The sequence below is a fragment of the Salvelinus alpinus genome, chromosome 19, assembly GCF_045679555.1.
Source record: "Salvelinus alpinus chromosome 19, SLU_Salpinus.1, whole genome shotgun sequence".
Taxonomy (NCBI): domain Eukaryota; kingdom Metazoa; phylum Chordata; class Actinopteri; order Salmoniformes; family Salmonidae; genus Salvelinus; species Salvelinus alpinus.
The window spans coordinates 39,720,825-39,746,429 of NC_092104.1; the positions used below are offsets into that span (position 1 = coordinate 39,720,825).

Sequence of the window (25,605 nt, forward strand, 5' to 3'; positions counted from 1 at the left end):
CTACGAGGTCCAGAGCCTGATGGTTTTCTGTTCTACCCAATAATTAATTGCACACACCTGGTGTACCAGGTCTAAAGCAGTCCCTGATTAGAGGGGAACAATCAAAAAAATGCAGTGGAACTGGCTTCGAGGTCCAGAGTTGTGTTTGAGGGCTCCACACATTGCTTGCTGTGACAAACTAAAATCAGGTGAACATTTTAGAAACCAGGAAATGGTGGAGCTATTTCTACAAATTGCGCCTTTAATTATAATAGTCTCAGTTTCCTAACTCTGGTCTCAGCTCATCATTGCACACACAGTAAGGTAAAGTAACAATCTTGGTTTTACCTTACGATGACCCTTTGGTCAGTCTGTTCGTCCAGGATGCCGTCTGTGGGATAGGACTATCTGCTGGCGGATGGCGGAGGCAATGACAGGGATTAAGGCCAGTGGGTCCAGGTCATCACACAGGATCTCAGCAAACATCTCAGGAGTCATGAGGTTCTCTGAGGAACAACAGCATGTATCACATGAGGACTTGAACTAGGACTGAGAAGAAAAGGTGTTTGGGCAGAAGATGACAAGAACGTTGTCATGTTAAAATAATTTTGTTCTAGAAAACGACGAGATATATATGGATTCAAATACCATCGTTATGGACACCAGTTTTAGACAGAGCTACAATGCCATCCTACCATTCATATTCCAGGTGAAAGCATCCCTGAGCTTCTGCACCTCTATCTCCATGTCCAATCGGATCAAAACCAGAACCTCAGACTGGGTGGCGTTCTCATGGATCACTGCAGGATCATGGTCATCAAAGATGTGCATGTGAGAGAGAGAACAGGACACACATTTGAAAGATTGTTTCACACAGTTGTGTTTACATTCTGTTTGACTATGATAGGCCTTTACACCAGAGTTAATCTGTTCTTACAGTGGTTTAGGCTTTATCAGGCTCACCAGAGAAGGAAGGTCCTCTTCTTGTCTCAGCCTAAGCGACTGCTGTTGATAGTTGTGGAGCAGGGGACAGCGTCCAGGTGATGAGAGCTGTTGGGCAGCATGGGTATCCACTGACTATTCCTCTTATCCTTTTGCTCCCTGTTGGCAAGGCCATACACAGTGAGACATGAAGACTATGCATGAGACAAAGAGACAGTTATTGACTATAATACCAGGAACATCAAGGACCAGGAAAAACATGTATCTCCTCTACCTCTAATGCCTTCAGAAGGGTCACACTGGTAGCTAGGGCTGTGTAACCATGATCTGAAAGTAGTTAAAAAAGCCAAGGGTTTAGCTATTCCCCACATTTCAGAGGAGACCTTCGTTATCTCACATTAGGTATTGTTTCATGATAATTAGCTAGCCATCTAGCTAGTTACTACCCCAAGACGTACTCTTAAGGAGCCTACCTTTACTCCTTAAGTTCCAAGGACCATATATGCTATTTTCAGGGATAGACTGGATATGGCAGCCAAAATAGCCAAATACTCCATCTAAACGTGAATCGACTCTCAATTGCAATACGGTTCTAGAAACATAAAGCCCTTTACGTTCATATCCCATCAAAATAATTTCACAAATGCAAAATATACACTTAGCCTACTGTACACTGTTTTAACCTGGGCCAGCAGGTAGCCTAGTGGTTAGAGTGTTGGGCCAGTAACCGGAAAGGTTGCTAGATCAAATCGCTGAGCTGACAAGGTACAAATCTGTCCTTCTGCCCCTGAACAAGGCAGTTAACCCACTGTTCCTAGTCTGTCATTGTAAATAAGAATTTGATCTTAACTGACTTGCCTAGTTAAATAAAGGTAAAAAAAATAATGCTCTGTTACAGCCAACAGTATTTTTCAGTGACAACACATTTCTGGCGGCCTTCTTCCCATTACACACAGGTGTTTAGAGCGTGCTAGATAGCTAATTATAAACTGGGTGGTTCAAGCCCTAAATGCTGATTGGCTGACAGCTGTGGTATATCTGATTGCATACCATGGGTATGACAAAACATTTATTTTTACTGACCTAATTATGTTGGTAACCAGTTTATAATAGCAATAAGGCACCTTGGGGGTTTGTGGTATATGGCCAATAGGGCTGTATCCAGGCACAGCCCTTAGCCATGGTATATTGGCCATATGCTGTACCACACCTCCTAGTGCATTATTGCTTAATTAGCACAGGTGGTCCCTCTGTCTAACGTAAACACGCGTTGTAACATGTTTATATTGTAGTGTGGGAAAACTGACCCTGTAAAAAGGTTCGTATCAATTGAACCTTTTGTTTTTAGAAAATTATTTATCCGATATGAAAAGCTTCCAAAACCATACCGCAAGCAACGCGTGTTGAGACCGAGTGTCGGGGGTCTTAACAAAACTCCCCCATTCAGAAGACACCTTCATCCAATGACTACTGTGTAATGGAATGGAACTGAGATTCATGATCAAGGGCTAGCTAGTTACTAACCATGTGATGATTGCATTATTTTCTTCCTCTCCTCCACTGATGCTAGTTTCCTCTATAGCGATGGGTTTCATTATACAAGTAACCTCTGAACATACGCAGGTAATTTCCGACCTAAAAGCAAAAACAACAAATTGGTTTACAGCTGTTATTGTTGTTTTATCGACGGTAGCCTAACTCTTTCCGGTAATTAGCAAACAAATGCACGAAAAATGTAGCAAGCTAATGTTACTATAGCTAAATAACACTAAATTACTAATCTTAAAATATACTATAGCCAAAGAAACTAACCTCCGACCCAATCAAATAATAATCCCCATTTTCTTCAAGCTGGAATTTGGGGAATTTATATGTTTAAGGTAATGACTAAAGAATTTCAACCTGAAATGTAATTATTAGATTATGTAACATGTATAATGAATAATTAGACAAGCGTAACTATTAGTAATTATTAGATTATGTAACATGTATAATGAATAATTAGAGTGATAAACTTAAGTCCAATAAGGTTTGGTCGAGACAAGTAAGGGAAAGAAATATGTGTGTGTGACTAAGAAAACACAGAGGACAATTAAACTATGCATGACCTGACCTGGTTAGAACTCTGAGAAATTTACGACAGGAAAGGGAGTCCTGTCAAGGTCCCTCTAATCTCGGGAGGATGGAACTGCCAGCTTGGTAGTGATAAATGAGGAATGAGAACTGTGGGGAAAGATACATCCCACCTACTATTTGTGTGTCTGTATATGCGTGTACGTAGGTAGGGGGGTGGAAGTTATAATATGACATGTCTTTGCATTTTTTGACTTTAGAGCGCTCTCTGAATAAACGTTACGGACCTCTTGCAGAAGCTGAGTCTTTGCCTAATTATTATTAAACCCAGGCTCTTACAAGCCTCGGGGTTTGGTCAAAGCTTAAATAATTGTTTAGTTATCATCATTGGGATTGAAAATTCTCGTGACAGTATTACTAAGAGCCATATTGGAAATAGCACTAACCATTTGTTATGACATCTGGGATACGGATCATCTTCGATGAGGTTGAACGGCGGTTGGCATCCAATATGTTGCATTACCGCCACCTACTAGACTAGAGTATAACACCCTTATACTTTGCTTGAAATTTAAAAATACAAAAATAAACAAAAACCCCACCATCTAACACTACATACACTCACAAAAAATATGTTTAAAAATCAAATCAAATTACCACCACCCTACTCCACTATTTAAATCTATGTAGTCCTACATCATGCCAACAACCTGAAAGGATGGGACATCACCACTTAACACACCCTGTAGCTCTTTTGATGTCAAGTCTTGCACACCCAAATGCCTTTCTGCAGCTGCCTCCACACCCTCAATTTTCTGGGACTTACATTCCATCCCTGCAGTACAGTTGATAACCATTGCTAGAAATGCTAGAAATCCAATCTTACTGAAACATATATCACTTGTTGGCCTATCCCTCTGTACTGGTACAGATCTACTACTCACACCACTCCTCTCAGGATCACTCCCCTTGACCCATCTTCCTCTACTTTCACTGTCTCAGCATATGGCAACTTCTGCACTACTCTAACTCTGGAAACCTCAACCTGCCTCTCTCGCACTGGACATTTCTGATCCCCAGCCCCATGGGCACCCCTACAATTAACACATACCCCTACTTTCCCCAATGCTACACATTCCTTTGTCTCAAGCCCTTCTGCACACTTCTCACACCTAGGAACCTCCCTCCTACACACTGCTGCCACATGCCCATGAGCTTGACACCTGTAAGAATGTCAAAAGCTCGTACAGGATAACTTATATATCCTAACATCACTTAATCGAGAAAAGATTCAACATCAAAATTCAAAAGAACAGACAATGACTCTTCTGTTTCACCACTCTAGGCACCCTGTCTGCGTCGCACCAAACGACGAGCATCACAAACACCGGGAATCTACCCCTTTAGTTGGTCAACTTTTACATTTACTGCTACCCCAGTAATCACTCCTTTCAATTGCGCCTTTTTCTTGAGAGTGAAACAATTCACATTTCTTGCCTCCATTCGTTTAACGCTGAGCACCTTCTCCCTCTGACCAGCAGAAACACAAACAATTATCACAAGACCACTTCTGGTTACCCTCACCGATTCCACAGTACCCAACTCTGTTTTCACCCACCCTGAAACCACAAATGGATCAGCCAAAAGGTAAGGGTCCACTTTTTCCCCAAAACTTCACTCCTACTGTCATAGACTCATCTTTACCGAGACCCTCGGTGCAAGCCTCGGGCTCCGAAAACTTCACCACACCTGCCACCTCCAATACTTCGCCCTCATTCACTTCCATTTATCCTCCTGTCTTCAGCTCACTCTGCTTACAGTTTCTACCATTCTTCTTCAACAAACCATCTCCCTTTTTTCTACCATTTTTAACTGACTGAAAATCACCATCTTCCTCCCTCTCTCTCTTAGACCTCCTCTGCCTCTTTTTCCCTCCATTCCTCCTCCGTATTCCAAGTATATGTCTCCTTATGATAATACGGCACTTCTCCTAACATACATCTTGTTCTTGCTTTCTCAAGGGACGCCATTTAACCAGCTGTCACAATCTTCGTACAATCAGCACGAACCCCTCGGGATGTAGTGCAGTGCATCCACTAATAAAGCAGCTGCTTCATCTTGATGTTATTCTTTATCAAAAGCTACCGCGACACTTTTAAATTTCAAACAAGCGCTCTCTCAGGGTAGCCTCTGGATACGGATCCTTGGGACGTCCCTACCCTTAACCCCTAACCCTTAACTGAACCATTGCAAATTCAACTTCAATGGAGTAGGGACATCCCAGGGATAATATACTGTAGCCTATGTTCATCATAGATGTTTTCCTGTGAATATTCTTCAATTGCTGTAATTTATTGGGTAGGCTGTATGAGGGTATCAAACTGTTGATCCGTTTATACCAGGGGTGAGCATTACTATCACATCTGCCAAGGAAGGAGCCACCTTCTCCCCTGATTGAACTAAATTACACCAAAACAACGAGTGAAATTAGTGAGTATTGTAAACATAAGTGTTTATTTGTATATACATGAGTATATATATGAATCTATAATTACGTAAGAGGAAATAATGTACAATGCATAGCAAAATCTCTGTACAAACCAATAAATAATGCCAGGTCAACAAATACATAAACAAAGACAATTCCATATGACATCTTAATATTTTCATGAGACATGACACTGCAAATACATATAAAGGTTTTTAACTCTATGATAATGGCAACAGATTCTGCCAAAGTAATATGCAGAGTAGGACCAGTCATTCCAGGTAAAGCAAAGCAGGCTCCAGTAAATGATGAATAACACCACAAAACAATCAGTGATCAATCAAGTGGTAGTAAACAAGCATAAAATATACTGAACCATTTCAAGTGTCAAGAGTCAAATTAGTTACTGTTACTATTCAGGACAGTGGTCCAGTTTCTCCAAGGGTAACCAGTAATAACCACACTGCCACCTAGGCTTGAACAGTATATCTGAGGTTCTTAGAATGTTGTTGTAGTGTTCAGAACATAACACTCAGAAATGGCCATCTCCCCAAGAAAAATCAAGTGATAGAGAAATGAAACAAACATTGTATTTTGAGAGTAACAGACCCCTCGTCCTCCCTCCCTCCCTCACCCACTCTACTCATCTCTTTGGTACATATAGGGAGGGGTAAACCCGCCACCTTTCTCCATGGCCTGAAATATTTTCTACCACCACATGGACCTCTATCTATTCTCCGTCAGGGTTGAGTTTTCCCCATTGAATTGTGTCATAATGGAGAGAGAGACAGAGAGAGAATGTGTGTTCACAGTGCTCTGCATAGAAGAGAGCCAATCGGAGTAATCGGCAAAGACCGAATCACAGTGTAAGGGAGAAAATCACAGTGAGGGAGTTCGATTAAGTGCACCAGGCTATGGCCCATGACGTGAATGGGCCAAAGCGGTGAGGGAGGAGTACCCTTCTCAAATCGAATTGTAATTTGTGCCGCTCGGTCATGTTGTCAACAAGGCAGCGTCATGCATCGTTCAGAAACATACCATATCTCTTTTTCCATAAAATATGTTTGAATCTTCTAATTAGTTTTCATTGGGAAGGCAGTTAAAGCCTTTTTTTATCAAAAGCAATCACTTCTGCATGTGAAAACACAGAATCCTAGTCATTAAACTATGTGCTTAACCTACGTCACTTTTGTTTAGAGCCAACTTCGCCATCGTCCATAACAGGGAACATGGGTCACTCCTAGGAGGCAACCCAGTTACAAAACTAATGCAATTAAAGCTATCCCAGTTCACCCGGGTGAAGTCTGGGGCATTAATTGAATACCCTCAGTGACAGCCCAGAAGAGATAACCAATCATTATGCTATGTATGTCCCTCCAAAAAGAACTCTTAACATCATGGGAGAGTTTCCACCATATTGCTATTACTCATCTCTATGGTCCTATCATGGTCATCAAGGAAAGGACACACATTTAAAAGGCAACTGAAGGGGTTGGGACCAGCATACAGCACTGAGCAATAAAGGCATGTAATGTCAGTGAAATGACAAACAACTTTTTGGTCGTCTATTCCATGACATAAAAAGACCACTGGCATGCTCGTAATAATTTCAGAGTTGGTGTCATTGCTCTCACTCTGTCTGCTTGTAAGTAAGAAGAAGCTTGTTTGGGGTTTGATGCACTGCTTTCTTTTGAGGCGAGGATTGTTAACTCCTCTTGCATGATTGGGCAGCCATAAGGGGAATCCTCAGGCAGTTACAGATTATACATGATACCACTATCCCACTGTCAGTACTGGGATGTAAACCGTTGTTTTCCATACAGAGATAGTCCAGTAGGGACAGGGTGGTATGAAATGCTGTCCTCTGAGCCCCTGAATCACTCAGTGATACTCAATACCATGCAGTCGTATGAAAGTCCCAAAGTCATGCCTGTCCTCACCCCAAAAAGTTTTTTTTTAATTAAGGTGAATTATTGACCTTTAGAAAATTTACATTTAGCAGCAGCCCCATAGCAAAGGAAAGGGTGGCAAAAAAAACTAAAGCAATAGCCTAACTGTAATGGGAACATCGTCAAACATAAAGGTCCATTGCAAAGTAATGCTGATATTATGCTGTGAAGTTGGGTATTTTTTAAATACCATAATACTGTATCTCTATCACGTTTTTCTCTTATTTTACACCTACCTCTCTGTAATTCTTCTAATGTTTATTTTGAGCATATTGAGCCCCATTGCTACATCCTTCTTCCTTGTAGTGGTTATAATTGAATATAACAAGATGTGTCTCTTGGCTGCTCTTAATAGAGTGTACAGTATTCACACCTTGTTTGCTCTGAAATGGGCACAGACTTGAACCTATATTCAATATGGCAGCATCTGCAGTAAACTCTTCAAACTTACAAAGGAGCACCTCTCTATCTAATCACACCAGGCCACTTTAGTTTTCTGTACGTTCCTTGTGCTCCTGTTTTACTATATTTACTAACACCCCTCTTATCATCACAGAGTCAGAGAGAGTATTTAACATGACCAGATATTCCAAATATCTGTAAACACCATTGACACAAACTCAGGCACGAAGGGTTAGGGACAGCACATTGTTAAGCTCCCAATAATCAAGGCCTGAGCCAAGAAGACATCAGTCTCTTCAGGCTTGTCTGGAGAGTCCTGGTCTGGACACAATTGTGTTGATACCGGTAATTGCTTCTCCTGCTTTGCTGCCTGCTTATGATGCATGCAGACAGTTCTTGTTTTCCACTAGGCTCCGTCTCTAGTGTAGTTATCAGATACTTTAGTGTAGGTGGATTTAGAGGGCCTTAATCCAGAAGACTGACAGGGAGCTGGGACACTCGCCCTCAGAAGATCCCTTTGGCAATTTTCAGGCCCTTCTGCTTCATGCGGGGCAGCGTACAGCTGGCTACACTCTTGGCCCGGCCTGTCTTGGATGAGGTACGTTTCTTCAGCACGAAGTTATAGTTGGCGGTAGAGTTCATGGCATAGAACACGTTGGCATTGTCTGGGATCTGCAGCTCTATAGGGTGAGAGGAGAGGTGTATATATTGTTAGTAAAAACATTTGTTTTCCAGGTAAGTAATTAATAAATTAGGACACTATACAAGATGGATGGAGATAAGTGTCAGTGGTAAGAACAACAAATTGATATACTATTAATGACAATCTGTTTGAATGATAATGAAAAGTATTATATGGGTGAAAACGAAATATGAAAAGGTCCAATGCAGCCATTTTTATCTCAATATCATTTGGGTTGGCGCCCCCCCTTGGGTTGTGCCGTGGCGAAGATCTTTGTGGGCTATACTCGGCCTTGTCTCAGGATGGTAAGTTGGTGGTTGAAGATATCCCTCTAGTGGTGTGGGGGCTGTGCTTTGGCAAAGTGGGTGGGGTTATATCCTGCCTGTTTGGCACGGTCAGGGGGTATCATTGGATGGGGCCACAGTGTCTCCTGACCCCTCCTGTCTCAGCCTCCAGTATGTATGCTTCAGTAGTTTATGTGTCGTTGGGCTAGGGTCAGTCTGTTAAATCTGGAGTATTTCTCCTGTCTTATCCGGTGTCCTGTGTGAATTTAAGTATGCTCTCTCTAATTCTCTCTTTCTCTCTCTCGGAGGACCTGAGCCCTAGGACCATGCCTCAGGACTACCTGGCATGATGACTCCTTGCTGTCTCCAGTCCACCTGGCCGTGCTGCTGCTCCAGTTTCAACTGTTCTGCCTGCGGCTATGGAACCCTGACCTGTTCACCGAACGTGCTACCTGTCCCAGACCTTCTGTTTTCAACTCTCTAGAGACAGCAGGAGCGGTAGAGATACTCTCAAAGCCAACTGACATTTACTTCTGAGGTGCTGACTTGTTGCACCCTCGACAACTACTGTGATTATTATTATTTGATCATGCTGGTCATTTATGAACATCTTGGCCATGTTCTGTTATAATCTCCACCCGGCACAGCCAGAAGAGGACTGGCCACCCCTCATAGCCTGGTTCCTCTCTAGGTTTCTTCCTAGGTTTTGGCCTTTCTAGGGAGTTTTCCTAGCCACCGTGCTTCTACACCTGCATTGCTTGCTGTTTGGGGTTTTAGGCTGGGTTTCTGTACAGCACTTTGATATATCAGCTTATGTAAGGGCTATATAAATACATTTTATTTTATTTGCATATTTCCGTTAGGGAACGCCTACTTTGAAGTGCGCATTGGCAATAACTCAATTCGCATTTGCACTCCTAAACAACGCAATTTAAAAAAACTTTGGCAAAGGGTAAAGTCTACTAAACTTAGTCCACTCTGTTCGTTACATATTTTGGTTTTGGGAATTGAAAACTGCATTGAGATGAAATGTTTCATCGATGAGAAAATTTGCAGAATGTCATCCAAAATCCATCTGGTTCCATCTTCTCCCACTGCCGGCCACTGGGCTTCCTCTCACTACCATCGTTGGTAGTGAGTGGAAACGCCAAGCGGATGCTTCACATTTATACATCCAGTGAAATATCTGTCTCATTGTTCTATCTGTGGCACTATTTTCAAAGTAACATCATCACGTGATCAACGACATCTGAAGTGTTTTTTCACACCGGTGTTGCAAAAAGCGAGATCCCACTGATTTCACTGTGTTTCCAATGCTTTCTTCGATTCCAAGCTGCTTTCAAACACCGACCTCTACTGGACATCGTACTTACAATGAATGTAGTTAGGATTTTTAAATTAAGTGTAACCTGAACGGTAGCTCAGCAGGTTGAGTCGGGTTCTTTGGGACTGCCATTTTAGATTAAGATAGATTTAAGAAGAAAGTTAAGCAAAGTTGATATTCCTCAAAAAGGTTATTGGAAACTTTCTTGCACTATTTCTTATGTTTCTCCTTAAGTAAAAAGTTAACAATTTCGATTCTTGAAAATAAAGTTAATGGAAAGATAGCTAAACTCATAAAAGCAATTGAACATTGCTTTAACATTCACTCACAAACTTCATCTGAAAGTTTCAGTATTGATTATTTTAAACCCAAGAACATGTTTTAGAACGGTAATCTCAGTAAGAAATATGCTAACATAATTGCCATTGCTAGCTAGATCGCAAGCTAAAACGATTGCCTAGCAACAAACATCTTAAGATTTGTAAGGAGATATTTGAGAAGTTCGTAAGAAAATCATTAAATCTTAAGATATTGTTGAGGAATTGCACTTACGAACTATTTAATGAATGTATTTTTTTTTCTTAAGAAGGGATAGCAATTAAGTACCTTACTGTGATTGTTTTCAATTAAAATGGTCAAAGAGAAACAAAAATAGCTTATTAGCAAAGAGACACTTCTCAAGGAAGAATTTTGCTAGGACTGTCTGGGAGGGATCAAATCAAATTGTATTGGTCACATACACATGTTTAGCAGACGTTATTGCAGGGTGTAGCGAAACGCTTGTAACTGCTTGGTCTGAGTGGGGAGGGGAAAACAGTAAACCAGCTGTTATTGGCAGAGCAGTTTGGAACTATTTTTTTATTGGTCCATTAACTAATTTACCCCCTGGTGATGTCACCAGGCAGGCCAAAACTCCAACCAGCTCTTACACTAAATGGGCGTTAATATCATTTTCATAATTTCACAGTACCATACCACCATATTGTGGAAATATAAAACACAGGAAATCAAGTTTTTGGGCCTTTAACATATTTTTGGTAAATTATCATATTACCTTTTTCTTCAGAGATTATCTGCATCAGCTCATAGTCCTCAGCTTTCTCTCGCTCCAGGTTGTGTTTCACCATGGCTTTCCTGATGACTGCTGGCGTCTTGTCCTGACTGGTCACCTGCACCAGGAGATAAAGAACACATTTTTAGTTGACATATAAAACTGATTTGCCTGAAATCTCTTCTCTGGCTCAGACATTGTTCATTGAATCAACCGCCCTCTGCTAACAATTAACATTTTCCACAACATTTCACAAGAAATTAATCTATCAATCTAAAATAACTCTCTCCTGCTCCTCCTCCTTGGTCTTACCAGGATGCTCTTGTACATGTTGCCGTTGTCCACCTCCAGGCTGACTCTGATGATGCAGCAGTCATCCACCTGCTGGTTGTAGCGGGGCAGGGAGTAGCAGGATACGGCTGAGACGGAGCGCTTGTGGGAGTGGGAGGCGCCTGGGAGAGGAGTGGAGGAGGACACAGAGGAGGACGAAGCGCTGCTGGAGCCTGAACCGGAACCCATCCCTGAGGTGTCTAGAGACGACAGGGAGGTGGACTCCCAAAACTAGAGACGGAGAGAGAGAGATTGATTACAACCATTTACAGTCCACAGAACAAGCTTCTGTTTGCAGAGTGGCATGCTGCAATAAACAAATAAAATGTGAAATGTGAAAGTATGAGTCGTAAGTATAAAGATAATGGGGATGAGAAGCTGAGAAGTAATGTCTGTGATGAGACGGTAGTGAGGAGGTTAGAAAAGAAGAAACCCCCTCGTGTGAGAGTGAGAGGGTTAGAAAGAAGAAACCCCCTCGTGTGAGAGTGAGAGGGTTAGAAAGAAGAAACCCCCTCGTGTGAGAGTGAGAGGGTTAGTAAGAAGAAACCCCCTCGTGTGAGAGTGAGAGGGTTAGAAAGAAGAAACCCCCACGTATGAGAGTGAGAGGGTTAGAAAGAAGAAACCCCCTCGTGTTAGAGTGAGAGGGTTAGAAAGAAGAAACCCCCTCGTGTAAGAGTGAGAGGGTTAGAAAGAAGAAACCCCCTCGTGTGAGAGTGAGAGGGTTAGAAAGAAGAAACCCCCACGTATGAGAGTGAGAGGGTTAGAAAGAAGAAACCCCCTCGTGTTAGAGTGAGAGGGTTAGAAAGAAGAAACCCCCTCGTGTGAGAGTGAGAGGGTTAGAAAGAAGAAACCCCCTCGTGTGAGAGTGAGAGGGTTAGAAAGAAGAAACCCCCTTGTGTGAGAGTGAGAGGGTTAGAAAGAAGAAACCCCCTCGTGTGAGAGTGAGAGGGTTAGAAAGAAGAAACCGCCTCGTGTGAGAGGGTTAGAAAGAAGAAACCCCCTCGTGTGAGAGTGAGAGGGTTAGAAAGAAGAAACCCCCACGTATGAGAGTGAGAGGGTTAGAAAGAAGAAACCCCCTCGTGTTAGAGTGAGAGGGTTAGAAAGAAGAAACCCCCTCGTGTAAGAGTGAGAGGGTTAGAAAGAAGAAACCCCCTCGTGTGAGAGTGAGAGGGTTAGAAAGAAGAAACCCCCACGTATGAGAGTGAGAGGGTTAGAAAGAAGAAACCCCCTCGTGTTAGAGTGAGAGGGTTAGAAAGAAGAAACCCCCTCGTGTGAGAGTGAGAGGGTTAGAAAGAAGAAACCCCCTCGTGTGAGAGTGAGAGGGTTAGAAAGAAGAAACCCCCTCGTGTTAGAGTGAGAGGGTTAGAAAGAAAAGGCTGCTGAGTGGAAGTACCGTGAAGTTGGGATCAGGGGTCTGCCACTCTTTCCCCAAAGCAGAGACGGAATGTTTTACTGAGGATGTAGAGGTCTATAGAGGGAATCACAGCCACAGTTAGCCAAAAGTGTGACCGGTAAAGGAAGTACATGGGGCAGTGTCAACTCACATGGCCCTTAATCATTATAGAAGATTAATTCAAAGACATGACGATTTCAGGACTGAAATTGCTGCAGTGATGCTGTAATTTCAGTATCTCAGAAAAAAAAATCAAGATGGATGTGTGCGGCATGATGAAATGCCTCTGCATCTGGTGGGAGTGTTCTCCTCCCCCCATGTGACCATGGCCCGCCTCCTCACCTTTCTCTCTTGGGCGTCCGGTGAGTCAGACAGGAAGCTGGAGTTGACATCCTCCAGGTCAGAGCCGCTGGAGCCGGCTGAGGTGACGCTGAGGGTGTCCCCACTATCAACTCCCCCTCCCTGGTACGGTCTGAAGTGGGACTGGTCAAACGACTTGGAGTGGGGGCTTCCTGCACTGCTGCAGCTGGCCTCAGTTAACTGGCGACTGGAGATGGAGGAAAACACAGAGACGTATAAGAACCGGACCTCTAAAAACATCAAACTGTACACAATGGAAAACACTGGGTAAGGATGTACGCTAAAAATGTCATTACTAATTTTCAACTACACTGAACAAAAATATAAACGCGACATGCAACAATTTCAAAGATTTTTACTGAGTTAAAGTTCCTGCAAATCCGTCAATTGAAATAAATTCATTAGGCCCTAATCTCTGGATTTCACAGCTGGGAATAAAGGATTTGTTAGTCACAGATACCTTAAAAGAAGGTAGGGGTGTGGATCAGAAAACCAGTCAGTATCTGGTGTGACCACCATTTGCCTCATGCAATGTGACATCTCTTAGAGTTGAGAGTTGATTAGGCTGTTGATTGTGGCCTGTGGAATGTTGTCTCAGTCCTCTTCAAAGGCTGTTTGAAGTTGCTGGATATTGGCGGGAACTGGAACAAGCTGTACATGTCAATCCAGAGCATCCCAAACATGCTCAATGGTGAGTATGCAGGCCATGGAAGAACTGGGACATTGTGAGGCCAGTTGGACGTACTGCAAAATTCTCTAAAACGACGTTGGAGGCTGCTTATGGTAGAGAAATGAACATTATGAAGGAAAAGGAAACCGCACACTGCTCTTGATAGTATCACCGATATTTAATAAGCTTATGTATCGGCCACACGGCCTTCGTCAGAGCTTTTGGGATTTTTTGAAAGTTGCACCCTTATGTAGACCTGGCTCCACCCACATCCGTTCTACACATCGAAGGGGGTTGGAGGCAAAGGAAAATAAATAAGTGCTACCAAATATAACAATGTGCATTTCATAAATATTACAAAAGTGTATAAATAAGGCGTATTGAACACTTCTGTATAATCTCAATGAGGACATAGCAAGTTCATTAGTCATTGGGTACATCATATGAAAAACGTCAGAATAATCTACAAGAGACACACATTTCATGTTCCAATTCACAGCATAACATACAAAGGCATTTCATCATTAAGACATTGACCCCAATCTCAAATTCACTATTGAACGTGACACTAAACGTGTTCATTATCTCGATATGTGGATTGAGAAATCAAATGGAACCTTGTTTACAAGTCTATATAGAAAAGAAACGGACAGAAATACTCTATTACAGGGTGACAGCTTCCACCCTGAGCCATTAAAAAGAGGACTTCCAAGAAGCCAATTGTTTAGACTGCGCCGTATATGCCACTCCACAGATGATTATCTAGAAAAAGCAGCGGAGATGCGCATGAGGTTTCTAAAAAGAGGCTATTCGTCACAATGTGTGGATGAAGCTCATAACTTGGCATTGGAAAAAACACGAGATGAACTGCTACAAAAAAGACCCGCTAAAGCTACAGAACACTCCGTAATGTTCACAACTACATATACTTTGAATTCGCGAAAAGTGGGAGAGGTGGTCAAGAAACACTGGCATATTTTATCATCGGACCCAGCTTTGCCGGCTGAATTTAAATATCCACCACGTATTGTGTATAGGAGAGGTCGCAATTTACGCGATAAATTGGTTCATGCCAACTGCCAGCCACTTAAGAAAATTAGCCAAGCACTTTTACGCCCTCTACCAAATGGTAGCTATAAATGCAGAGGATGCACACAGTGCAACAATATGATGAAGTGTCAATATTTCTGTCACCCACACACAGGAAAAAGGTTCCAAATAAATGACATTATTACGTGTTCCACCACCCATGTTATTTACATTATTAAATGTCCATGTGGGCTCTGTTATGTCGGTAAAACCACCCGCTCTCTCAAACAGAGAATTAGTGAACATAAAACTTCAATCAGGAGAAACGGCAGGGATTATCCAGTCGCTGTACATTTCAATGACATGAAGCATGACATTTCCACCTTTAGATTTTGTGGCATAGAGAAAGTTAAGATATCAGACAGGGGAGGTGATATTAATAATACTCTGAGTAAAAGAGAATGTTTTTGGATTTTCACCCTCCAGACATTGTTTCCAAAAGGACTTAATGATGAAATGCCTTTGTATGTTATGCTGTGAATTGGAACATGAAATGTGTGTCTCTTGTAGATTATTCTGACGTTTTTCATATGATGTACCCAATGACTAATGAACTTGCTATGTCCTCATTGAGATTATACAGAAGTGTTCAATACGCCTTATTTATACACTTTTGTAATATTTATGAAATGCACATTGTTATATTTGGTAGCACTTATTTATTTTCCTTTGCCTCCAACCCCCTTCGATGTGTAGAACGGATGTGGGTGGAGCCAGGTCTACATAAGGGTGCAACTTTCAAAAAATCCCAAAAAGCTCTGACGAAGGCCGTGTGGCCGATACGTAAGCTTATTAAATATCGGTGATACTATCAAGAGCAGTGTGCGGTTTCCTTTTCCTTCATCTTGTTCAATTGATGCCATGCACCTGCAAATAAGATTGCTCAGATGTGCGAGTGCCTTTTTGAATTTAGAGAAATGAACAGTCAATTATCTGGCAACAGCTCTGGTGGACATTCCTGCATTCAGCATTCCAATTGCATTGTGTTGTGTGACAAAACTGCACATTTTAGAGCGGCCTTTTGTTGTGTACAGCACAAGCTGCACCTGTGTACTGATCATGCTGTTTCATCAGCTTCTTGATATGTCACACCTGTCACACCTGGATTATCTTGGCAAAGGAGAAATGCTCACTACCATGTATGGAACATTTCTGGGATCTTTTATTTCAGCTCATGAAACATGGAACCAACACTTTACATGTTGCGTTCATATTTTTGTTCAGTGTACAATACATTTAGGGATAGTGTGAAAAGTTGTCTATACTATATGGGACTTACTCGCTCCAGCGTTTCATGATGCCCCCGTTCTTCTTGGCTCTGAGAGTGTTGCTGGCAGACTCAGAAAGCGGTTCAATCTCACAGGACAAAGTGTAGCTGTGGAGAAAAGGAATGGAAATGACAACACTGTATGCCCATAAAGACTTGATTCTTTTCATTTTACATTTCATAAAAATCCTTAGGCCTCTCCTCACCTCTCTGTCTCACTGAGTCTCTCCACTTCTGAGAACCAATCCCTGAAGAGGCTGTCCTGGGTGAAACTGTAGTTGTTGGACGCCAACTGCAGAAGCTTAATCTGAGCTATCACCTCAAACTCCTGCAAAGAGAGAGAGAGAGAGCGAGAGAGAGAGGGGGGAGGTGAGTCTGCCAGTCACCTCTGGTGGGCCACAACCAGAATACCAGGGTGTCTCCCTGTTTACCAACACCTATTTATCATAGGTACATATGAATTTAATTTACCTTTCGTCGCTTCTCAAAGTTGATAAGTCCACTCTGGAATAGAGAACAAAGAACAATAAGATGTGGGCACTATTCATGCTGCTATAAACAGAGACTTAACAAGTGGACTGAAGAGGCTACAGCATCCAGAGATAGATAGAGATAGACTCTCACCTCTGTGAAGTCTTTCATAGCCGTGTCCATCATGACCAAGTCAGTGAGGAAGGTGCCCAGGTAAGGAATGGTCCCCTGCATCACCCCCTGGGACAGAGACAGAGTCAGAGAGAGGAGTTATCAGAGAGCAGTGACCACAGGAGCAATAACACTCATCTAACCACTAGATGGCGCTATGAACACAATAACAGCATAAAGTGGTTGACTTTGGTATTTCATGTATAAAAAAAAACACCTAGACTCACCAAGTCTCTCTGCTGCTGGTGTCTCCTCTGTGCTCGTTTAGGGTTCATCTCCAGGGTGGCAAATTTGGAGGTGCCCTCCTGTAGAGAGAGAGGGAGGAGAATCTGGTTTTACAAAACTGCCTAGAACAGTGCAAAACCCAAATGTGAAACACAACTGGTAATGGCCATGATTCCATTTCAGAAGAGTAGATGGAGAGGGCTTAACTAATTCACAAATGTATGAGAGGGTGCGGTATGGGCACTGTCGAGTTAGCTCTCACGTTTCTGTGAATGGTGCAAACCAGTGTGATTCTTCACCCCAGGTAATGAGACCTTGCAATCCTACACAGGCGTGGTTGAGCTGGCCCAGATAGATAGAGCAGTAGTGGTAAGTGGGAGCAGAGGTAAGCAGGACAACGCCTTAGGATATCCCTTACAGGCTCATGCATCATTAGGGTGGGGCTCTTATCTGTACTTGCCAACTGCCTATGACGTCAGCAGGGATTCCCTCTGAACAAGCACAGGTTTCCTCTGTCAATTCACAGCCAATGTACAACTACGTCAACAAGCACCCCAGGCTTCACTGTTAGGGCCAATTCATTTACATGCCTAATAGCCTAGGAATATGGATAGGAATACCTGTTGGAGAAACCCTCTGCTTTTTCCAATCATAATTGCTTCGTATGACATCAACACAATTTCACCATTTCACCAGTGAAAGAATATGCTGGTAGTTAAAGAGTAACTTATGCTAAATAGGCATAACAACGACGAGGGCACTTCCTATTTCTTTGTGTAGTAATGTATTCAGGTGAGCAGACTAAATATGTTTCTCTTGGAGGATTCAGATATAACTGAATATGTTGTCTGCTATCTAATCCTCTGTGATCTTCATCAAAGAGAATATGATCTGCCTCTAGTCCTGGTAGAAGCACTGAGCCTCATGTTGAAAGAGTAAAATATGAATGACTACTGGTGACACGCTCTTCTTCTGCAGGCATGCGGTTAGGCATATCAAGTCCTCTCGAAACACAAACACACTGATACTTGCACTGGTGGATCTGATACACTTTAGAGAGAACACTACAAGGTAAGATTCTATACTGTGTTGTACAACTCAACTCAACTCAACTGAGAGGAGACAAGGTGTTAGCTAGTTTGTCTATTTATTTTCAGGATGCTATGGAGACCCAGCTGTACAGATAGAGATGAGGGCCAATAAAGCAGTAATGGGTCAGCCAGCCATATTTCCTGTCAACTACTTAGTTGTCAAACCCCACTTTTGACACAACCACATCCTGTTTATGCAGTCCATATCCTAAAAGATCTACTAGGTGCTGAGTAACATTTGGGTCATTTATGCGCACAATCGTTTCTACATGCACGTTTTCCCCTATGATCTTTGACCCACCTTGACCAGCAGCTCTCGGCTTAGAGAGTAGTTGTTGTCATCTGAGAAGATTTCTGACAGCTCACGGAAGGTGCGGAAATTCTCTCTGTTAGCAGAATAAGTCAAATAGGTCAAAAGATGAACCTGATATCTCAGTGGCAAAGACAAACCTAAACCAGCACTGCAAAAAAACACAAAATTACATTTTAACTTCTACCATCAACCCATGTCACTAATGATGTTTTCTTTGGTGGTTGGGGAACTTGACCATGAAACCCCCCTGGTTCAATTCATAATCTAATAGTACACCCTCCAACCCAACTGTTATCCCTCTGTTGCTGATCCCCTGTCTCACCTGGACACCTCATCCCAGGTCCTCTTGAGTCGGTGGAGAGAGTTACACTGCAGGGCAGAGAGGATAGCTCTCAGAGATGAGAAGTTCTTGAGGATCCGACATTCCTAAACACAAAAACAGACATGACCAATGACCTACACATGAAACTAACTGTTGAGTGATTGAGCCAGACAGTGGGTCTAATGGCCTTACCCTGGCCACCTCTATCCAGCGCTCCACCAGTCTGGCTCGCTGGGTGGGCTTCAGACAGGGGTTGCTGAGGCAGGTGGTGATGACACAGTTGGTGACACTGTTGAACTGGGCCACTGTGGCCCGAATGGTGGGGGCCAGGTGCTCCTTCCCCTTCTTATCCCGCTGGGACCAGATGCCCCCCAGGCAGTGGTAGGGGACCACCTTCTTGAACAGATCCTACAGGGGGGAGGGAGAGAGAAGGTAAGGGTAAGTAAGGGTGCGCACAAAGAAGTTGAAATTGAAGTAACTTGAACTCGAGCAGCAAGTTCAAATTAAGAGGGGGATGTCTCACCGCATCCATGAGTGTGAACTGCTCAGCAACCATGATGGGGTCAAAGGACAGTAAGTTCAGGGCAGGAAGCTCGTCCTCAAAGACACTCTCTTCCTGCGTGGCGAACGGACAGCCAACCTGCTCCACTGTAAAGAAAACACAGCTGAGATAATAATCAGACTGCCTAAATGACCGTCTATATTACCAGTTCACCACAGGCCCTTAATAAGCATCAGCATCCCCATCATCCCTGATCTCTGAGACACAGACCAGTTTAACCCTAGCCTGGCTCTCACCGTTAAGGTCCGGCTCACACCGATGCCTGCGGTGGAAGAGGGCTAGCATGTTGAGTGCACGGCGCTCCAGGTCGGAGCCAGGGAAGTGTTGGTGCAGGTAGGACATCAGGTGGTGTAGACAGCTATACTGTGGAGGACTCCAGAAGTCCTCTGAGTACTGGTCCAGCCACGCCCCCAGGATGGACGACACATTGCTGCAAGACACAACCAGGATGGTAAGAGGCAGGGAATGAGGAGACGTGCAGATGACAGAGAGGGAAGAGCACCTGTGGTACATTAGAAATCTGAAAGATCAAACTGTTTGAACACGCTGGTCTCCCCAGACACTTACTGTCTGATCTCTGTGTGGTCCTCCTGAGTGTGTCTGTGCATGTCTATACCAGGCTGGCTCTGAAGCTTGGCATACCTAAGACATGAAGGACAACATCTGTCAACGTTCTACAGAGGGAACTGACACGTACATTGTGTTAGTTTGTGTGTACACATGCAGGTGTGGTTTTAGCTTCATAGCCGACAGTCTCTGTACCTGTTGAGTAGGAGGCCCAGCACCTGCTGGGTGGTGGCGAAGGAGCGGTAGGTGCAGAGGAAGATGGTGACGTAGGTGGAGTCCTTGCCCCTGAACGCAGACACCATGTATTCCACTAGCCTCTCCAGTGTACCAGCCTTAATGGTGCGCACTTTACATGTCTCATAAAGGCTGAGAGCAGAGTCTGTCTCCACCCCCAGCCATCGCTGCGCTTTGCTGGCCGACTGGTGCAGCTGCACTTTCCTCAGGGTGATGGTGAAGACTGCCCCCTCCTCCACCTCCTCTCCGATCTCCTGTGTCGAGCTCTACAGGAAAAACAAGACAACAAAATGTTGGAAATACACAAGCAACGTTTGAGATCGGGCCTTTGCTCTTTCTCTCTCCCTCTCTCTAACACTCATACACACACTTAGAGTGTACATCTGTGTGTCTATCAGTGGAGGCTGCTGAGGAGATGTCGGCTCATAATAATGGTTGGAATGGAGTCATTGGAATGGCATCAACCACATAGAAACCACATGTTTGATGTGTTTGATACCATTACATTGACTCCATTTCAGCCATTATCATGAGCCGTCCTCCCCTCAGCAGCCTCCACTGGGGTATATGCATAAATAACAATACTGTTCAGCAAACAGAGGTTGCTATAGATACACAGCCCAACAACACAGCCCTGCTTTACAAACAAGGAACTAACAATCAAATGTATTTATAAAGCCCTTCTTACATCAGCTGATGTCACAAAGTGCTGTATAGAAACCCAGCCTAAAACCTCAAACAGCAAACAATGCAGGTGTAGAAGCCCAATGAAAGAGGCCATAATACAGTTCACTGTTGTTGATTGTTGTCACCATTCGTTTTTTTCTCCAGCTCTCCAACACAGAATGTTGTAAACAGTAATGGTCATTTAAACTCACACAGTCTGACATAACCAGTACATGTAGCAGAATACATTTACATTACAGGACTTTACAGTGAGCATCCCAGGCACTTGACCCAGATAGCCAAGTAACATCGGTTTAATCACTTTTTGGCTCCCGACCTCTATGGGGGACTGGTACGTACAGTAATCTAGCATGCCACAGACATCAGTCATACCCTTACTTGTGTATCTGTCACACATTATTCATCGGAACCTTTCAGTAGCTAGGTATACAGCAGCTTCTCCCTCAGACATCTGCTGTTAGTCGTAGCCTACTCTGTACTCTCTCACCTTCAATCACACAGCTGCTCTGTTTTGATTGGTTTCCACGGAGTGGAGCAGCTGCATTTCCAGTTCAAGTGCTATATTCATACTATCAATGATGCAACCTATTTTTGAACAGAAGTGTTTACTGTATGTTGTTACAAATCATTTTTTACATGTTTGTAGCCTAGTGGTTAGAGCGTTGGGCCAGTAACCGTAAGGTTGCTGGATCGAATCCCCGATATGACAAGGTAAAAATCTGTTGCTCTGCCCCTGAGCAAGGCAGTTAACCCACTGTTCCCCGGGCGCCGAAGACGTGGATGTCGATTATGGCAGCCCTCTACACCTCTCTGATTCAGAGGGGTTGGGTTAAATGCGGAAGACACATTTCAGTTGAATGCATTCAGTTCTACAACTGGCTAGGTATCCCCTTTCCCTTTCCCTTGTATGGCAGAGGCTGAGCACACCAGTACTGGACTTGACAGTGAGAGTAGCCCTTATCATCTGAGCCATACAGAAATGCTGCTGGCCTATCAATATAAACCCAATGGAACACAGCCCTGCTCTTAATATAATGGCAACCTCTCTAGGTTCATGGAGCAAGGCCACAAATCAGTGCTATTCAGATTCACCAGGTCAAGAATAATGAAAGAATGAAAAGAAGAAAGAAACCATAATCCTAATGTAAATGTAGATTAAAGGGTTTAGATAAGATTAGGTTTGGGTGGAAAACTCTATTTGTGTAGTCTGTGTATGTGTATACAGTGATGAACTGTGGCTGCATGTGGTATGGCTGTGCCACACAGGACCTATTTACAACTGCAGAAAAGTCAGGGGACTCTCCAGAGACCAGGTTACCATGGAAACCAGAGGAAACTCCCAAAGAGCCACAGGAACAGGGCATAAGTAGGGCCAGGAAACAGACATATAAGTGAAAACAGCTTCCCCCATTTAGCCTTAACCAGTCATATTCCCTCTCTGCCTGACTCATAGCTTAGTCAGCGACAGAGGTGTCATGGGTAGCCCTAGTAGTGTGCCTTTGGTCTCAATTCCACTTTCTGTTGTTCTAACACAAAAAGAGCCACCATCACAAACATACAATATATATGTAACGGATGTGAAATGGCTAGCTAGTTAGCGGGTACGCGCTAGTAGCGTTTCAATCAGTTACGTCACTTGCTCTGAGACTTAAGTAGGGTTTCCCCTTGCTCTGCAAGGGCCGCGGCTTTTGTGGAGCGATGGGTAACGACGCTTCGTGAGTGTCAGTTGTTGATGTGTGCAGAGGGTCCCTGGTTCGCGCCCGTGTCGGGGCGAGGGGACGATTTAAAGTTATACTGTTACATTGATGCTGTTGACCCGGATCACTGGTTGCTGCGGAAAAGGAGGAGGTTGAAAGGGGGGTGAGTGTAACGGATGTGAAATGGCTAGCTAGTTAGCGGGTACGCGCTAGTAGCGTTTCAATCAGTTACGTCACTTGCTCTGAGACTTAAGTAGGGTTTCCCCTTGCTCTGCAAGGGCCGCGGCTTTTGTGGAGCGATGGGTAACGACGCTTCGTGGGTGTCAGTTGTTGATGTGTGCAGAGGGTCCCTGGTTCGCGCCCGAGGTCGGGGCGAGGGGACGTACTAAAGTTATACTGTTACATATAGATGTAGGATCTTAATCCGAGCCAGTTTGCTACAGCATGAAAGTAATCCTGCAGCAACAGGAAATGTTCATTATTATGTGGATTATAATGAATGGACATTTTTTGTAGGGGTTGATACATTTTTGTAAGGGAAAATCAAGCCTGGAATTTCAAAGTGGAAATTACAAACTTCAGAATCCTTTTTAAATCTCAAATGCATTACACCTTTTAAATGTCCTGCATTGCCGTAAAGTTATCCTGCAACAAGGTGATCAAATTAAGATCCTACATCTGTTCACCATCAGATTCAAGTAAACTACGAAGACCTTTGTCACAAACCATCTCATTGACAGATTTTCATTATTCTGTGAGTACTCGTTCATATGATAATTTTTATCAAGTGTTGATAGGCCTACTTGAGTTGATTTTGTATTAAGTGTTGTATCTTGAGTTGATTTGATCAAGTGTTGTACTTGAGCACACACTAATAGGGTGGCACCATGCATTCTAGAAGTAACCTTCCTCATTATGACAAACAGGTGCTGCTGTCACAAGGGTGTGATGATGACTAGATACTAGACAATGGTGGGAAATATCTAATAGGGAAGAAAGGAAACGAGACTCACGTGGGGAAGAGTCTCCTTTTAAACAAGTCATCAGTTTATCGGAAAGCGAATTCTAACTGGAAAGTCCATCAAAAACGAAAGAATGAAAACGAGTCTTTAATTGACAGGCCAGGAACCTCACTGTAACCACAGCAACTGCAACATTTGAATGGGTTCTGTTTTGCAAGATCACTTTTTATGCAAGACTGTGTCAGAATGAAAACTTCTATGGGGAACTTCCTCTGTCAATGCAAGTCGACAATGAGTGGTCATATACTATGCATCCCACCTATAAAAAAAAAAATCTATCTGGATGTGTTAGCTTCAGTCAGTTAGAAACCTTATGAATAGCATGTAGCGAGGCTGTAGCCACAATGACCACATAAACGAAGCATTGATCTTTGGACTCTGAGCAACAGAGACCTCCATCCTTCAGCCAACAGTTGCAGATAATTCGTTCTATACATGTGCCTGAATACACATTGTCACATGGCACAATTGCAGCTAATGCACATAGCATCGCTATAACAATCTACTTCTCATAATTGTATTTCAGTAGTTTGTTGATAGTGTTGGCTATTGGGAAATTGTTGGCAAATCCACAGCTGGTTTCATAATCATCCTCTCCTCCAGTTGTTCAGGGAACTGACACATAGAAAGTCCACACCAGAAAGAGATCTACTCCGAAATAAAGTAAACAAATACACAACACAAACAATAGTGCAGTCCAACAGTACGGGCAGCAGCTTCCGCTCACACACAATGGCTGTTGAAAGCCAATGAGATCATGTACAGCTTAGGATCACTTTTTTCTAGAGCAAAATCTCAACTACAAACACAAATATACACACAAATTACACAAACTTTGCAGAAAATGTCCCGTAGACATCAATTTATGATTTACACAAAACTTAGTATGCAAGGGTAAAATGCGAGTGTGCATTATCTGCTTTCATTTTCTTTTGAGTGCTGTTCTTTAAGAGAGGGCCTGTGAGCACAAGAGAGTTGAATGTTCAGAATGTTCTTTGTTCTATGTGAATTCATATCAGGAGCTGTATCCACAAAAATTATATTTGGAATAGTCAGACAGAACAAGGCCTACATCCTTGCTATAACATTAGTAGCCTACGGTTTGGGACATAAGTAGGAATTCATGTTTGGAAGTAAGTCAAAGACAACTACTTACTTGGTATTAAGTTTCAAAAACTTGGAATAAAGTTATTTTCCAGGATGCAGGCCTAAACATTCCAGACACTGTCTGTTTCTTTCATTCAACCTTCCTGAACCTCAGTGCCACTCTCCCTCTCTTTCACTTAATGTCCCTCTTCCTCTCCCTTTCCCTTGCTCTCCCTTTCTGTCTCCATTCAAATGAGCTACAAATCGACCTACAGTTTCTCATTACAGTACTCAGTCACTCTTCCGCCTGCAGTCTGCAGTCTTCAGGATAAGATCCAACAAACAATGGTCTCCTTAACAAAAGGACATTTGTAGAGCATTTCCACAAACACACACACACATACATAAACACACACAAAACAACAACAAAGTATGTAATTAACTATTCGGAGGGAGAGTATGATTTGCTTTTTACTTATTTGTTTGACAAATGATATGTCCAATTTGTTCATTACCACATATGTGGAAATACCCTAATATTTTAATTATTGCATATTATTAACAATAACACTTTTCAATTACGGTCCGTCATCTTTTACCAAGGAGAATTTGTGCCAATATCACCAGTTTAATCTCTTTGATTGACCTAAAAACTCAAAACCGAAATAAACAATTAGCTATAAAGTGCAGTACTTTATCATCATAACAGTTTATTGGCTAGATGACTATGCATCATGGCTAATGGACAAGGGCCAAAGGAAGGACACACATATACAGGGTGAGGACATCATCCACAAGACAAAGGGGCTCCTCCTCTCTACCCTTGGTTGTACCACTATCAGTAATGTCATATTTCAGATGACAGAATGACCAT

At 43.0% G+C, this 25,605-nt stretch overlaps 1 protein-coding gene and 1 pseudogene across 5 annotated transcripts in view; both read right to left on the minus strand.

The window, feature by feature from the left end:
* Nucleotides 1-323: 323 nt before the first annotated feature.
* LOC139545861 (SWI/SNF-related matrix-associated actin-dependent regulator of chromatin subfamily B member 1-like) lies at nucleotides 324-4,780 on the minus strand (annotated as a pseudogene).
* A 705-nt stretch (nucleotides 4,781-5,485) lies between these two features.
* Nucleotides 5,486-25,605, minus strand: part of LOC139545567 (ral guanine nucleotide dissociation stimulator-like) — a 43,781-nt gene continuing 23,661 nt past the window's right edge. For 4 of the 5 annotated variants that reach the window (XM_071353499.1, XM_071353498.1, XM_071353497.1 and 1 more), the window contains exons 2-18: nucleotides 20,201-20,505; nucleotides 20,006-20,080; nucleotides 19,675-19,868; nucleotides 19,400-19,524; nucleotides 19,069-19,284; nucleotides 18,877-18,980; nucleotides 18,543-18,627; nucleotides 17,153-17,230; nucleotides 16,908-16,994; nucleotides 16,755-16,787; nucleotides 16,490-16,611; nucleotides 16,296-16,391; nucleotides 13,240-13,444; nucleotides 12,898-12,972; nucleotides 11,487-11,735; nucleotides 11,178-11,292; nucleotides 5,486-8,513 (exon numbers count right to left, since the gene is read on the minus strand). In XM_071353499.1, coding sequence (XP_071209600.1) covers nucleotides 8,338-8,513; nucleotides 11,178-11,292; nucleotides 11,487-11,735; nucleotides 12,898-12,972; nucleotides 13,240-13,444; nucleotides 16,296-16,391; nucleotides 16,490-16,611; nucleotides 16,755-16,787; nucleotides 16,908-16,994; nucleotides 17,153-17,230; nucleotides 18,543-18,627; nucleotides 18,877-18,980; nucleotides 19,069-19,284; nucleotides 19,400-19,524; nucleotides 19,675-19,868; nucleotides 20,006-20,080; nucleotides 20,201-20,505 — 2,340 coding nt within the window. In that variant the 3' untranslated portion in view covers nucleotides 5,486-8,337. The remainder of the gene's footprint in view (nucleotides 8,514-11,177; nucleotides 11,293-11,486; nucleotides 11,736-12,897; nucleotides 12,973-13,239; nucleotides 13,445-16,295; nucleotides 16,392-16,489; nucleotides 16,612-16,754; nucleotides 16,788-16,907; nucleotides 16,995-17,152; nucleotides 17,231-18,542; nucleotides 18,628-18,876; nucleotides 18,981-19,068; nucleotides 19,285-19,399; nucleotides 19,525-19,674; nucleotides 19,869-20,005; nucleotides 20,081-20,200; nucleotides 20,506-25,605) is intronic. The other variant, XM_071353496.1, reaches the window with a different exon arrangement.